Source organism: Nerophis ophidion, linkage group LG03 (assembly GCF_033978795.1).
Source record: "Nerophis ophidion isolate RoL-2023_Sa linkage group LG03, RoL_Noph_v1.0, whole genome shotgun sequence".
Lineage (NCBI taxonomy): Eukaryota > Metazoa > Chordata > Actinopteri > Syngnathiformes > Syngnathidae > Nerophis > Nerophis ophidion.
In genome coordinates, this window is record NC_084613.1 from 8,753,161 (window position 1) to 8,763,800 (window position 10,640).

General features: G+C 35.5%; 1 protein-coding gene across 1 annotated transcript in view; it reads left to right on the forward strand.

The window, feature by feature from the left end:
* Positions 1–10,640, forward strand: part of LOC133549069 (otoferlin-like) — a 181,684-nt gene that overhangs the window by 164,966 nt on the left and 6,078 nt on the right. The window contains exons 35-38 of the mRNA XM_061894164.1: positions 2,695–2,865; positions 6,556–6,716; positions 6,796–6,938; positions 7,003–7,091. Of these exons, the coding sequence (XP_061750148.1) occupies positions 2,695–2,865; positions 6,556–6,716; positions 6,796–6,938; positions 7,003–7,091 (564 nt within the window). The remainder of the gene's footprint in view (positions 1–2,694; positions 2,866–6,555; positions 6,717–6,795; positions 6,939–7,002; positions 7,092–10,640) is intronic.

Sequence of the window (10,640 nt, forward strand, 5' to 3'; positions counted from 1 at the left end):
CCAAACATATTGCTGGGTATTGTGGCCAAACAGATCCATTTTTGTTTCATCTGACCACAGAACTTTCCTCCAGATGGTCTTATTTGTCAGATTTTTATGATCATACTATGAATAAGAGTTTTTGAGTCTTTTTGTGCTTTCTGTTGGTTTTGGACTCCTTCAGTTCCTGTTTGTGCACCTCTCAGTTGGTTTCCATAGTTACTCATTATTTTCACCTTCTGCCAGTTCCGTACTTGTACCTGCTAGTTTCCACGCCAGGCTATTTGTTTTCTAGCTCTCATGCTAGCTCTTTTAGGTGTTTACCTTAAGCATAGCACGGTTGGTAGAGCGGCCGTGCCAGCAACTCGAGGGTTGCAGGTTCGATTCCCGCTTCCGACCATCCTAGTCACTGCCGTTGTGTCCTTGGGCAAGACACTTTACCCACCTGCTCCCAGTGCCACCCACACTGGTTTAAATGTGACATAGATGTTGAGTTTCACTATGTAAAGCGCTTTGAGTCACTAGAGAAAAGCGCTATATAAATATAATTCACTTCACTTCACTTCACTGCTATGAGCACGTTTTTCTTTGTTCTACCTGATTAATTTCTTAATAAATAATTTTTCCTACCTCCACGCAGTGTCCGAAGCCCGTCTGCATCCCTGGAAGAATGTAATCCGCATCACGATGCAACCAGGTCGTTATAGTAGGAAGTAAACCGGTAGGAAAAATGATTTATTAAGGAATAAATCAGGTAAAACAAAGAAAAACATGCTCATAGCACTTAAGGTAAACAACTAAAAGAGCTAGCATGAGAGCTAGAAAACAAATAGCCCATCGTGGAAGCTAGCAGGTACACGTCCGGAACAGGCGGCAGGGGAAAATAATGAGTAACTATGGAAACCAACTGAGAGGTGCACAAACAGGAACCGAAGGAGTCCAAAACCAACAGAAAACACAAAAAGACTCAAAAGTCAGATTTGCTCACATTTTCAGTAGAGCCATAATAAATTCATAAAAGAAGCAAACTTCAAGAATGGGTTTTTTTGTGAGCAACAAGTATCTGCTCCAATCACTCAATCGCAAAAAAAAAGAGTTGTAGAAATGATTGGAAACTCCAGACAGCCATGACATGATGTTCTTTACAAGTGTATGTAAACTTTTGATGGCGACTGTACATCTCGAGACTTGCAACAGATGGGAGGGAGTTTGGGGGCCATGGTGGCAGGCTGCAGCTCTTCAGGCGCTGCCCAGCCGTCCATCACCCCTAAGGGATTTGCGTCAAGGGCGTATATTTATTGTGAATGCATGTGTGTGTGTCTCTGTTCCCCGGCCTTGATTTTAGCTTGTCCTGAAGAATTTGGAGGTACCGTATTTCCTTGAATTGCCACCAGGGCGCTAATTAATTTAAAACCTCTTCTCACTCCGGCGTTTACAAAGGCATGTGGTAAATTTAGACCTGCGCTTATAAATTTGAGTGTGATGTAAGGATACCATCATGAAAAGCACATTTAATAAAAAATCATTATTATGGTCTTACCTTTACTTATAAATGAAGTCCATGCGCAGCTCCTTCTGATCAAAAGCATCGATGACTTGTTTATAGAAGTCTTCCTTATCTTTCTTCAGTTTTAAAAGTCTCTCTGTCTCGATGGAGATCTTCCTTTATTACCTCCTGCTTGGATTGAAAGTCCAGTTTAGAAAACGGTTTTATTTTAGATATGTAATCCTCCATGTTAAAAGTGCAAGCGAGAGGAAAAAATAAACTCTTGCTGCTTGTTGTCACTTCTTCTGCAGCCGAGTAGTCGCAAGAAGGATCACTAGCGCCCTCTTCCACCAGGAGGCGGGAGTCATTTAATGACTCATATTTTGACACACGCAGCTACGGTATATTAATAAAACATCGCTGCTTACTGTTCTTTTTAGCATATTCAGTAGCTTGGACCTTAAATCCTACTGAATAGCTCTTAATCTTCTTCCCTTTATGCGATTTCAAATGATTGAAATCAGCCTCCTCCATTTTGAAAATGATGACAGGTGAAGTGTCACTTATGACGTGACGAGTTTGACCCTGTGGAAATTCTAGGCATATGCTAATTATTTGGCGAAACGAGTTTGACCCGGCGGAAATTCTAGACATGCGCTAATAAAAATAATATTTTGCGAAAGGAGTTGGACCCGGCGTTAATCCTGAGCCGGCGGTAATGCTAAACATGCGCTAATTATTTTGCGAAACGAGTTTGACCCGGCAGTAATTCTAGGCAGGCGCATACTATATACCCGGCGGCAATTCAAGGAAATAAGGTAATCCTCTTTTCTCATTGTCCCATTTAAAACAGCAATCCATGGGCAGCAAAACAGGCCCAGTGTATAATACTACCACCACTATGCTTGACGGTGGGAATGGTGTTCCTGGGATTGAAGGCCTCACCTTTTCTCCTCCAAATATATTGCTGGGTATTGTGGCCAAACAGCTCCATTTTTGTTTCATCTGACATCACATGAACAAAGATAAGACCTTCTGGAGGAAAGTTCTGTGGTCAGATGGAACAAAAATTAAGCTGTTGGCCACACTACCCAGCAAAAGGTTTGGAGGAGAAAAGGTGAGGTCTTTAATCCCAGGAGCACCACTCCTACCGTCAAGCATGGTGGTGGTAGTATTATGCTCTGGGGATGTTTTTGCTGCCAATGAAACTGCTGCTTCATCTTTGCCAGGTCTTTCGACTTGGAGGTCACCTTCCCCATGGACTCCACTCTCACCGTGTCCATCTATGACTGGGACTTGGTCGGCACCGACGACCTGATCGGAGAGACCAAGCTGGACCTGGAGAACCGCTTCTACAGCAAGCACAGACCCACCTGCGGCATCACCTGCAGCTACGCCACGTGAGCAACAACACCCGTCATAATATTCACAATGCATGGAGGGCTACGTTGTGCTGTTCTACTCACACGGATTTATGTGCCCTTGTTCGTTACGGTTTACCTGACACATGAAACGGGACAAATTTCTACTAAAAATGTGCAAGAAATATGAAAAATGTTTTAGGAAATGAACCATAAATTGGCACAAAAATGTTCTATAAACAAGTAAATGTTTTACTTATTTTTGAAACATTTTTAAATTCATATTACCTTCTTCGTTACGGTTTACCTGACACATGAAACGGGACGAATTTCTACGAAGAATGTGCAAGAAAGATGAAAAATGCTTTAGGAAGTGAAACCTAAATCAGCACAAAATTTTGGGGGGGAAAACTAAATGTTTTACTTTTTTTTTAACATTTTAAAATTGATATGGCCTTGTTTGTTACGGTTTACCTGACACATGAAAAGGGACAAATTTCTACAAAAATGTGCAAGAAAGATGAAAAATGTTTTAGGAAATTAACCATAAACCAACACAAAAATGTTCTTTAAAAAACTAAATGTTTTACTTATTTTTTAAACATTTTAAAATTGATATGGCCTTGTTCGTTACGGTTTACCTGACACATGAAACGGGACACATTTCTACAAGAAATGTGCAAGAAAGATGAGTAATGTTTTAGGAAATGTACCATAAATCAGCACAAAAATGTTTTTTAAAAACTACATTTTTTACTTATTTTTGAAACATTTTTAAATTGATATGGCCTTGTTCGTTAAGGTTTACCTGACACATGAAACGGGACGAATTTCTACTAAAAATGTGCAAGAAAAATGAAAAATGTTTTAGGAAATGTACCATAAATCAGCACAAAAATGTTTTTTAAAAAACTAAATGTTTTACTTATTTTTTAAACATTTTTAAATTGTTATGGCCCTGTTCGTTACGGCTTACCTGACACATGAAACGGGAAAGAATTCTACCAAATAATGTGCAAGAAAGATGAAAAATGTTTTAGGAAATTAACCATAAATCAGCACAAAAATGTTTTTTTTTAAAACTAAATTTTTTACTTATTTTTGAAAGATTTTTAAATTCATATGGCTTTGTTCGTTACGGTTTACCTGACACATGAAACAGGACGAATTTCTACTAAAAATGTGCCAGAAGGGTGAAAAATGTTTTACCATGAATCACTACAAAAATGTTCTTTAAACAAGTAAATGTTTTACTTCTTTTTTAAACATTTTTAAATTTATATTACCTTCTTCATTACGGTTTACCTGACACATGAAACGGGAAGAAATTTCTACCAAAAATGTTCAAGAAAGATGAAAAATGTTTTACCATGAATCTGCACGAAAATGTTCATTAAAAAATGAAATGTTTTACTTATGTTTGAAACATTTTTAAATTCATATGGCCTTGTTCGTTACGGTTTACCTGACACATGAAACGGGAAAAATTTCTACAAGAAATGTGCAAGAAAGATGAAAAATGTTTTAGGAAATGAACCATAAATCGGCACAAAAATGTTCTTCAAAAAACTAAATGTTTTACTTATTTTTGAAATATTTTTAAATTCATATTACCTTCTTCATTACGGTTTACCTGACACATGAAACGGGAAGAATTTCTACCAAAAATATTCAAGAAAGATGACAAATGTTTTACCATGAATCTGCACGAAAATGTTCATTAAAAAGTTAAATGTTTTACTTATTTTTGAAACATTTTTAAATTCATATGGCCTTGTTCGTTACGGTTTACCTGACACATGAAACGAAAGAAATTTCTACTAAAAATGTGCAAGAAAAATGAAAAAAAATGTCAGGAAATGTACCATAAATCAGCACGAAAATGTTCCTAAAAAAACTAAATGTTTTACTTATATTGGAAACATTTTTAAATTCATATGGCCTTGTTCGCTATGGTTAACCTGACACATGAAACGGGAAGAATTTCTACCAAAAATGTTCAAGAAAGATGAAAAATGTTTTACCATGAATCTGCACAAAAATGTTCATTAAAAAATGAAATGTTTTACCTATTTTTGAAACATTTTTAAATTCTTATGGCCTTGTTCGCTACTGTTTACCTGACACATGAAACGAAACAAACTTCTACTAAAAATGTGCAAGAAAAATGAAAAAAAAATTCAGGAAATGTACCATAAATCAGCACGAAAATGTTGTTTAAAAAACTAAATGTTCAACTTTTTTTGATACATTTTTAAATTCATATGGCCTTGTTCGTTACGGTTTACCTGACACATGAAACGGGACAAATTTCTACAAGAAATGTGCAAGAAAGATGAAAAATGTTTTAGGAAATGAACCATAAATTGTCACAAAAATGTTCTTTAAAAAAACTAAATGTTTTACTTATTTTTGAAACATTTTTAAATTCATATTACCTTCTTCATTACGGTTTACCTGACACATGAAACGGGGAGAATTTCTACCAAAAATATTCAAGAAAGATGAAAAATATTTTACCATGAATCTGCACGAAAATGTTCATTAAAAAATGAAATGTTTTACTTATTTTTGAAACATTTTTAAATTCATAAGGCCTTGTTCGTTACGGTTTACCTGACACATGAAACGGGACAAGTTTATTCTAAGCATGTGCAAGAAGGATGAAAAATGTTTTAGGAAATGTGCCATAAATCAGCACAAAAATGTTCTTTAAAAAACTAAATGTTTTACTTATTTTTGAAACATTTTAAAATTGATATGGCCTTGTTCGTTACGGTTTACCTGACACATGAAACGGGACGAATTTCTACTAAAAATGTGCAAGAATAATGAAAAATATTTTTGGAAATGTACCATAAATCAGCACGAAAATGTTTTTTGAAAAAACTAAATGTTTTACTTCTTTTTGAAACATTTTTAAATTCATATTACCTTCTTCGTTCCGGTTTACCTGACACATGAAACGGGAAGAATTTCTACCAAAAATGTTCAAGAAAGATGAAAAATGTTTTACCATGAATCTGCACAAAAATGTTCATTAAAAAATTAAATGTTTTACCTATTTTTGAAACATTTTTAAATTCATATGGCCTTGTTCGCTACTGTTTACCTGACACATGAAACGAAACAAATCTCTACAAAAAATGTGCAAGAAAAATGAAAAAAAATTTCAGGAAATGTACCATAAATCAGCACGAAAATGTTCTTTAAAAAACTAAATGTTCAACTTTTTTTGATACATTTTTGAATTCATATGGCCTTGTTCGCTACGGTTTACCTGACACATGAAACGGGACAAATTTCTACAAGAAATGTGCAAGAAAGATGAAAAATGTTTTAGGAAATGAACCATAAATCAGCACAAAAATGTTCTTTAAAAAAGTAAATGTTTTACTTATTTTTGAAACATTTTTAAATTCATATTACCTTGTTCGTCACGGTTTACCTGACACGTGAAACGTGACAAACTTCTCAAATAAATTTGCAAAAATGTTTTGGGAAATGAACCATAAATCGGCAGAAAAATGTTCTTTAAAAAAACTAAATGTTTTACTTATTTTTGAAACATTTTTAAATTCATTTGGCCTTGTTCGTCACGGTTTACCTGACACATGAAACGGGACAAATTTCTATGTGTTTTAGAATAAATTGGAGAGGAAATGTAGCATAATGCTAACATATCATTAAATGTGGAAGCCCCCTAACGACATGATTGGTGGTCCGTAGCCATGGTTACAACATTTGGCGGGACCCCATGAAGCCCACGCAGATCCTGGCCAAGCTGTGCAAGGACGGGAAACTGGACGGGCCTCACTACGGACCGGGCGGCAGGGTCAAGGTGGAGAATCGGGTCTTCATGGCGCCCACGGAGCTGGAGGATGAGAACGGTAGGTTCCGGCGTGTGGAGAACCAGGATGGGAATCGGACGAACCAGGATGAGACTAACAAGAACCTGGTGTGGCTCAGGTCTGAAGAAGCAGACTAACGAGCACCTGGCGCTGACCGTGCTCAAGCACTGGGAGGAGATCCCGCGGGTGGGCTGCAAACTGGTGCCGGAACACGTGGAGACCCGGCCGCTGCTGCACCCCGACAAAGCCGGCATCGAACAGGTACTTCCGACGCGGCGGCGAGGGGAGCTTGTTGGTCTGGACTTTTGACTTTTCTTTGTCCCAGGGGAGGATTGAGATGTGGGTGGACATGTTCCCCAAGGACATGATGGCGCCTGGGCCGGCTCTCGACATTTCACCCAGGAAACCCAAAAAGTAGGTCTGGGGCACAAGAGATGTACTCTTTTAAATGTTATTGTATACTCTATAAACGACCATGTATCATATTGTATACATGTTACTGTATACTCTATAAATGACCATGTCTCATACTGTATACATATTACTATATACTCTATAAATGACCAGGTATCATACTGTATACATGTTACTGTATACTCTATAAATGACCATGTATCATACTGTATACAGGTTACTGTATACTCTATAAATGATCATGTATCATACTGTATACATGTTACTGTATACTCTATAAATGACCATGTATCATACTGTATACATGTTACTGTATACTCTATAAATTACCATGTATCATACTGTATACATGTTACTATATACTCTATAAATGACCATGTATCATACTGTACACATGTTACTATAAACTCTATAAATGACCATGTATCATACTGTATACATGTTACTATATACTCTATAAATGACCATGTATCATACTGTATACATGTTACTATATACTCTATAAATGAGCATGTATCATACTAAATTCGTTACCATATACTCTATAAATTACCATGTATCATACTGTATACATGTTACTGTATACTCTATAAATGACCATGTATCATACTACATTTGTTACCATATATTCTATAAATGACCATGTATCACACTGTATACACGTTACTATATACTCTATAAATGACCATGTATCATACTAAATTTGTTACCATATACTCTATAAATGACCATGTATCATACTGTATACATGTTACAATATACACTTTAAATGACCATGTATCATACTGTATACATGTTACTGAATACTCTATAAATGACCATGTATCATACTGTATACATGTTACTGTATGCTCCCAAATTAATGACCATGTATCATACTGTATACATGTTACTGTATACTCTATAAATGACCATGTATCATACTACATTTGTTACCATATATTCTATAAATGACCATGTATCACACTGTATACACGTTACTATATACTCTATAAATGACCATGTATCATACTAAATTTGTTACCATATACTCTATAAATGACCATGTATCATACTGTATACATGTTACAATATACACTTTAAATGACCATGTATCATACTGTATACATGTTACTGAATACTCTATAAATGACCATGTATCATACTGTATACATGTTACTGTATGCTCCCAAATTAATGACCATGTATCATACTGTATACATGTTACTGTATACTCTATAAATGACCATGTATCACACTGTATACTATATACTTTATAAATGACCATGTATCATACCGTAAACATGTTACTATATACACTCTATAAATGGCCATGTATCATACTGTATACATGTTACACTATACTCAATAAATGACCATGTATCATACTGTATACACATTACTGTATACTCTATAAATGACCATTGATCACACTGTATACATGTTACTGTATACTCTATAAATGACCATGTATCACACTGTATACATGTTACTATATACTCTATAAATGGCCATGTATCATACTGTATACATGTTACTATATACTATTTAAATGACCATGTATCATACTGTATACATGTTATAATATACTCTATAAATGACCATGTATCACACTGTATACATGTTACTATATACTCTATAAATGACCATGTATCATACTGTATACATGTTACTGTATACTCTATAAATGACCATGTATCACACTGTATAAACGTTACTATATATTCTATAAATGACCATGTATCATACTGTATACATGTTACTGTATACTCTATAGATGACCATGTGTCATACTAAATTTGTTACCATATACTCTATAAATGACCATGTATCATACTGTATACATGTTACTGTATACTCCATAGATGACCATGTATCATACTAAATTTGTTACCATATACTCTATAAATGACCATGTATCATACTGTATACATGTATCTGTATACTCTACTTACATAACATACATATGTTGCTGTTTATTGTATTGGTCTTTACTTCCCAAATTGCTTTCTTTTGTGATTGATGCTGTATTACTGCCTGTCCCGAGACACTTGTATATTGAATAGGAACAGGAATAGGAACTTGTTCCAAATGGGTTTCTTTTGTGATTGATGCTGTATTACTGCCCTTCCCAAAATACTTCTTTATTGAAAAGGAATAAGAATAGGAACTTTTTTTCAAATGGGTTTCTTTTGTGATTGATGCTGTATTACTGTCTTTCCCAAGACATTCCTTTATCGAATAGGAACTTGTTGTAAAAAGTTCCAAATGGGTTTCTTTTGTGATTGATGCTGTATTACTGCCTTTCCCGAGACACTTTTTTATTGAATGGGAACAGGAATAAGAACTTGTTCCAAATGGGTTTCTTTTGTGATTGATGCTGTATTACCGCCTTTCCCGAAACACTTCCTTATTGAATAGGAACAGGAATAGGAACTTGTTCCAAATGGGTTTCTTTTGTGATTGATGCTGTATTACTGCCTTTCCCGAGACACTTTTTTATTGAATGGGAACAGGAATAAGAACTTGTTCCAAATGGGTTTCTTTTGTGATTGATGCTGTATTACCGCCTTTCCCGAAACACTTCCTTATTGAATAGGAACAGGAATAGGAACTTGTTCCAAATGGGTTTCTTTTGTGATCGATGCTGTATTACTGCCTTTCCCGAGACACTTGTTTATTGAATGGGAACAGGAATAAGAACTTGTTCCAAATGGGTTTCTTTTGTGATTGATGCTGTATTACTGCCTTTCCTGAAACACGTCTTTATTGAATAGGAATAAGAATAGGAACTTGTTACCAATAGGTTTCTTTTGTGATTTATGCTGTATTACTGCCTTTCCTGAGACACTTCTTTATTGAATAGGAACAGGAATAGGAACTTGTTCCAAATGGGTTTCTTTTGTGATTGATGCTGTATTACTGCCTTTCCAAAGAGACTTGTTTATTGAATCGAAACAGGAATAAGAACTTGTTCCAAATGGGTTTCTTTTGTGATTGATGCTGTATTACCGCCTTTCCCGAAACACTTCCTTATTGAATAGGAACAGGAATAGGAACTTGATCCAAATGGGTTTCTTTTGTGATCGATGCTGTATTACTGCCTTTCCCGAGACACTTGTTTATTGAATGGGAACAGGAATAAGAACTTGTTCCAAATGGGTTTCTTTTGTGATTGATGCTGTATTACTGCCTCTCCCGATACACTTCTTTATCCAATAGGAACTTGTTGTAAAAAAGTTCCAAAAGGGTTTCTTTTGTGATTGATGCTGTATTACTGCCTTTCCAAAGACACTTCTTCATTGAGTAGGAACAGGAATAGGAACTTGTTCCAAATGGGTTTCTTTTGTTATTGATGCTGTATTACTGCCTTTCCAAAGAGACTTGTTTATTGAATCGAAACAGGAATAAGAACTTGTTCCAAATGGGTTTCTTTTGTGATTGATGCTGTATTACTGCCTTTCCAAAGACACTTCTTCATTGAATAAGAACAGGAATAAGAACTTGTTCCAAATGGGTTTCTTTTGTGATTGATGCTGTATTACTGCCTTTCCGGACACACTTCTTTAT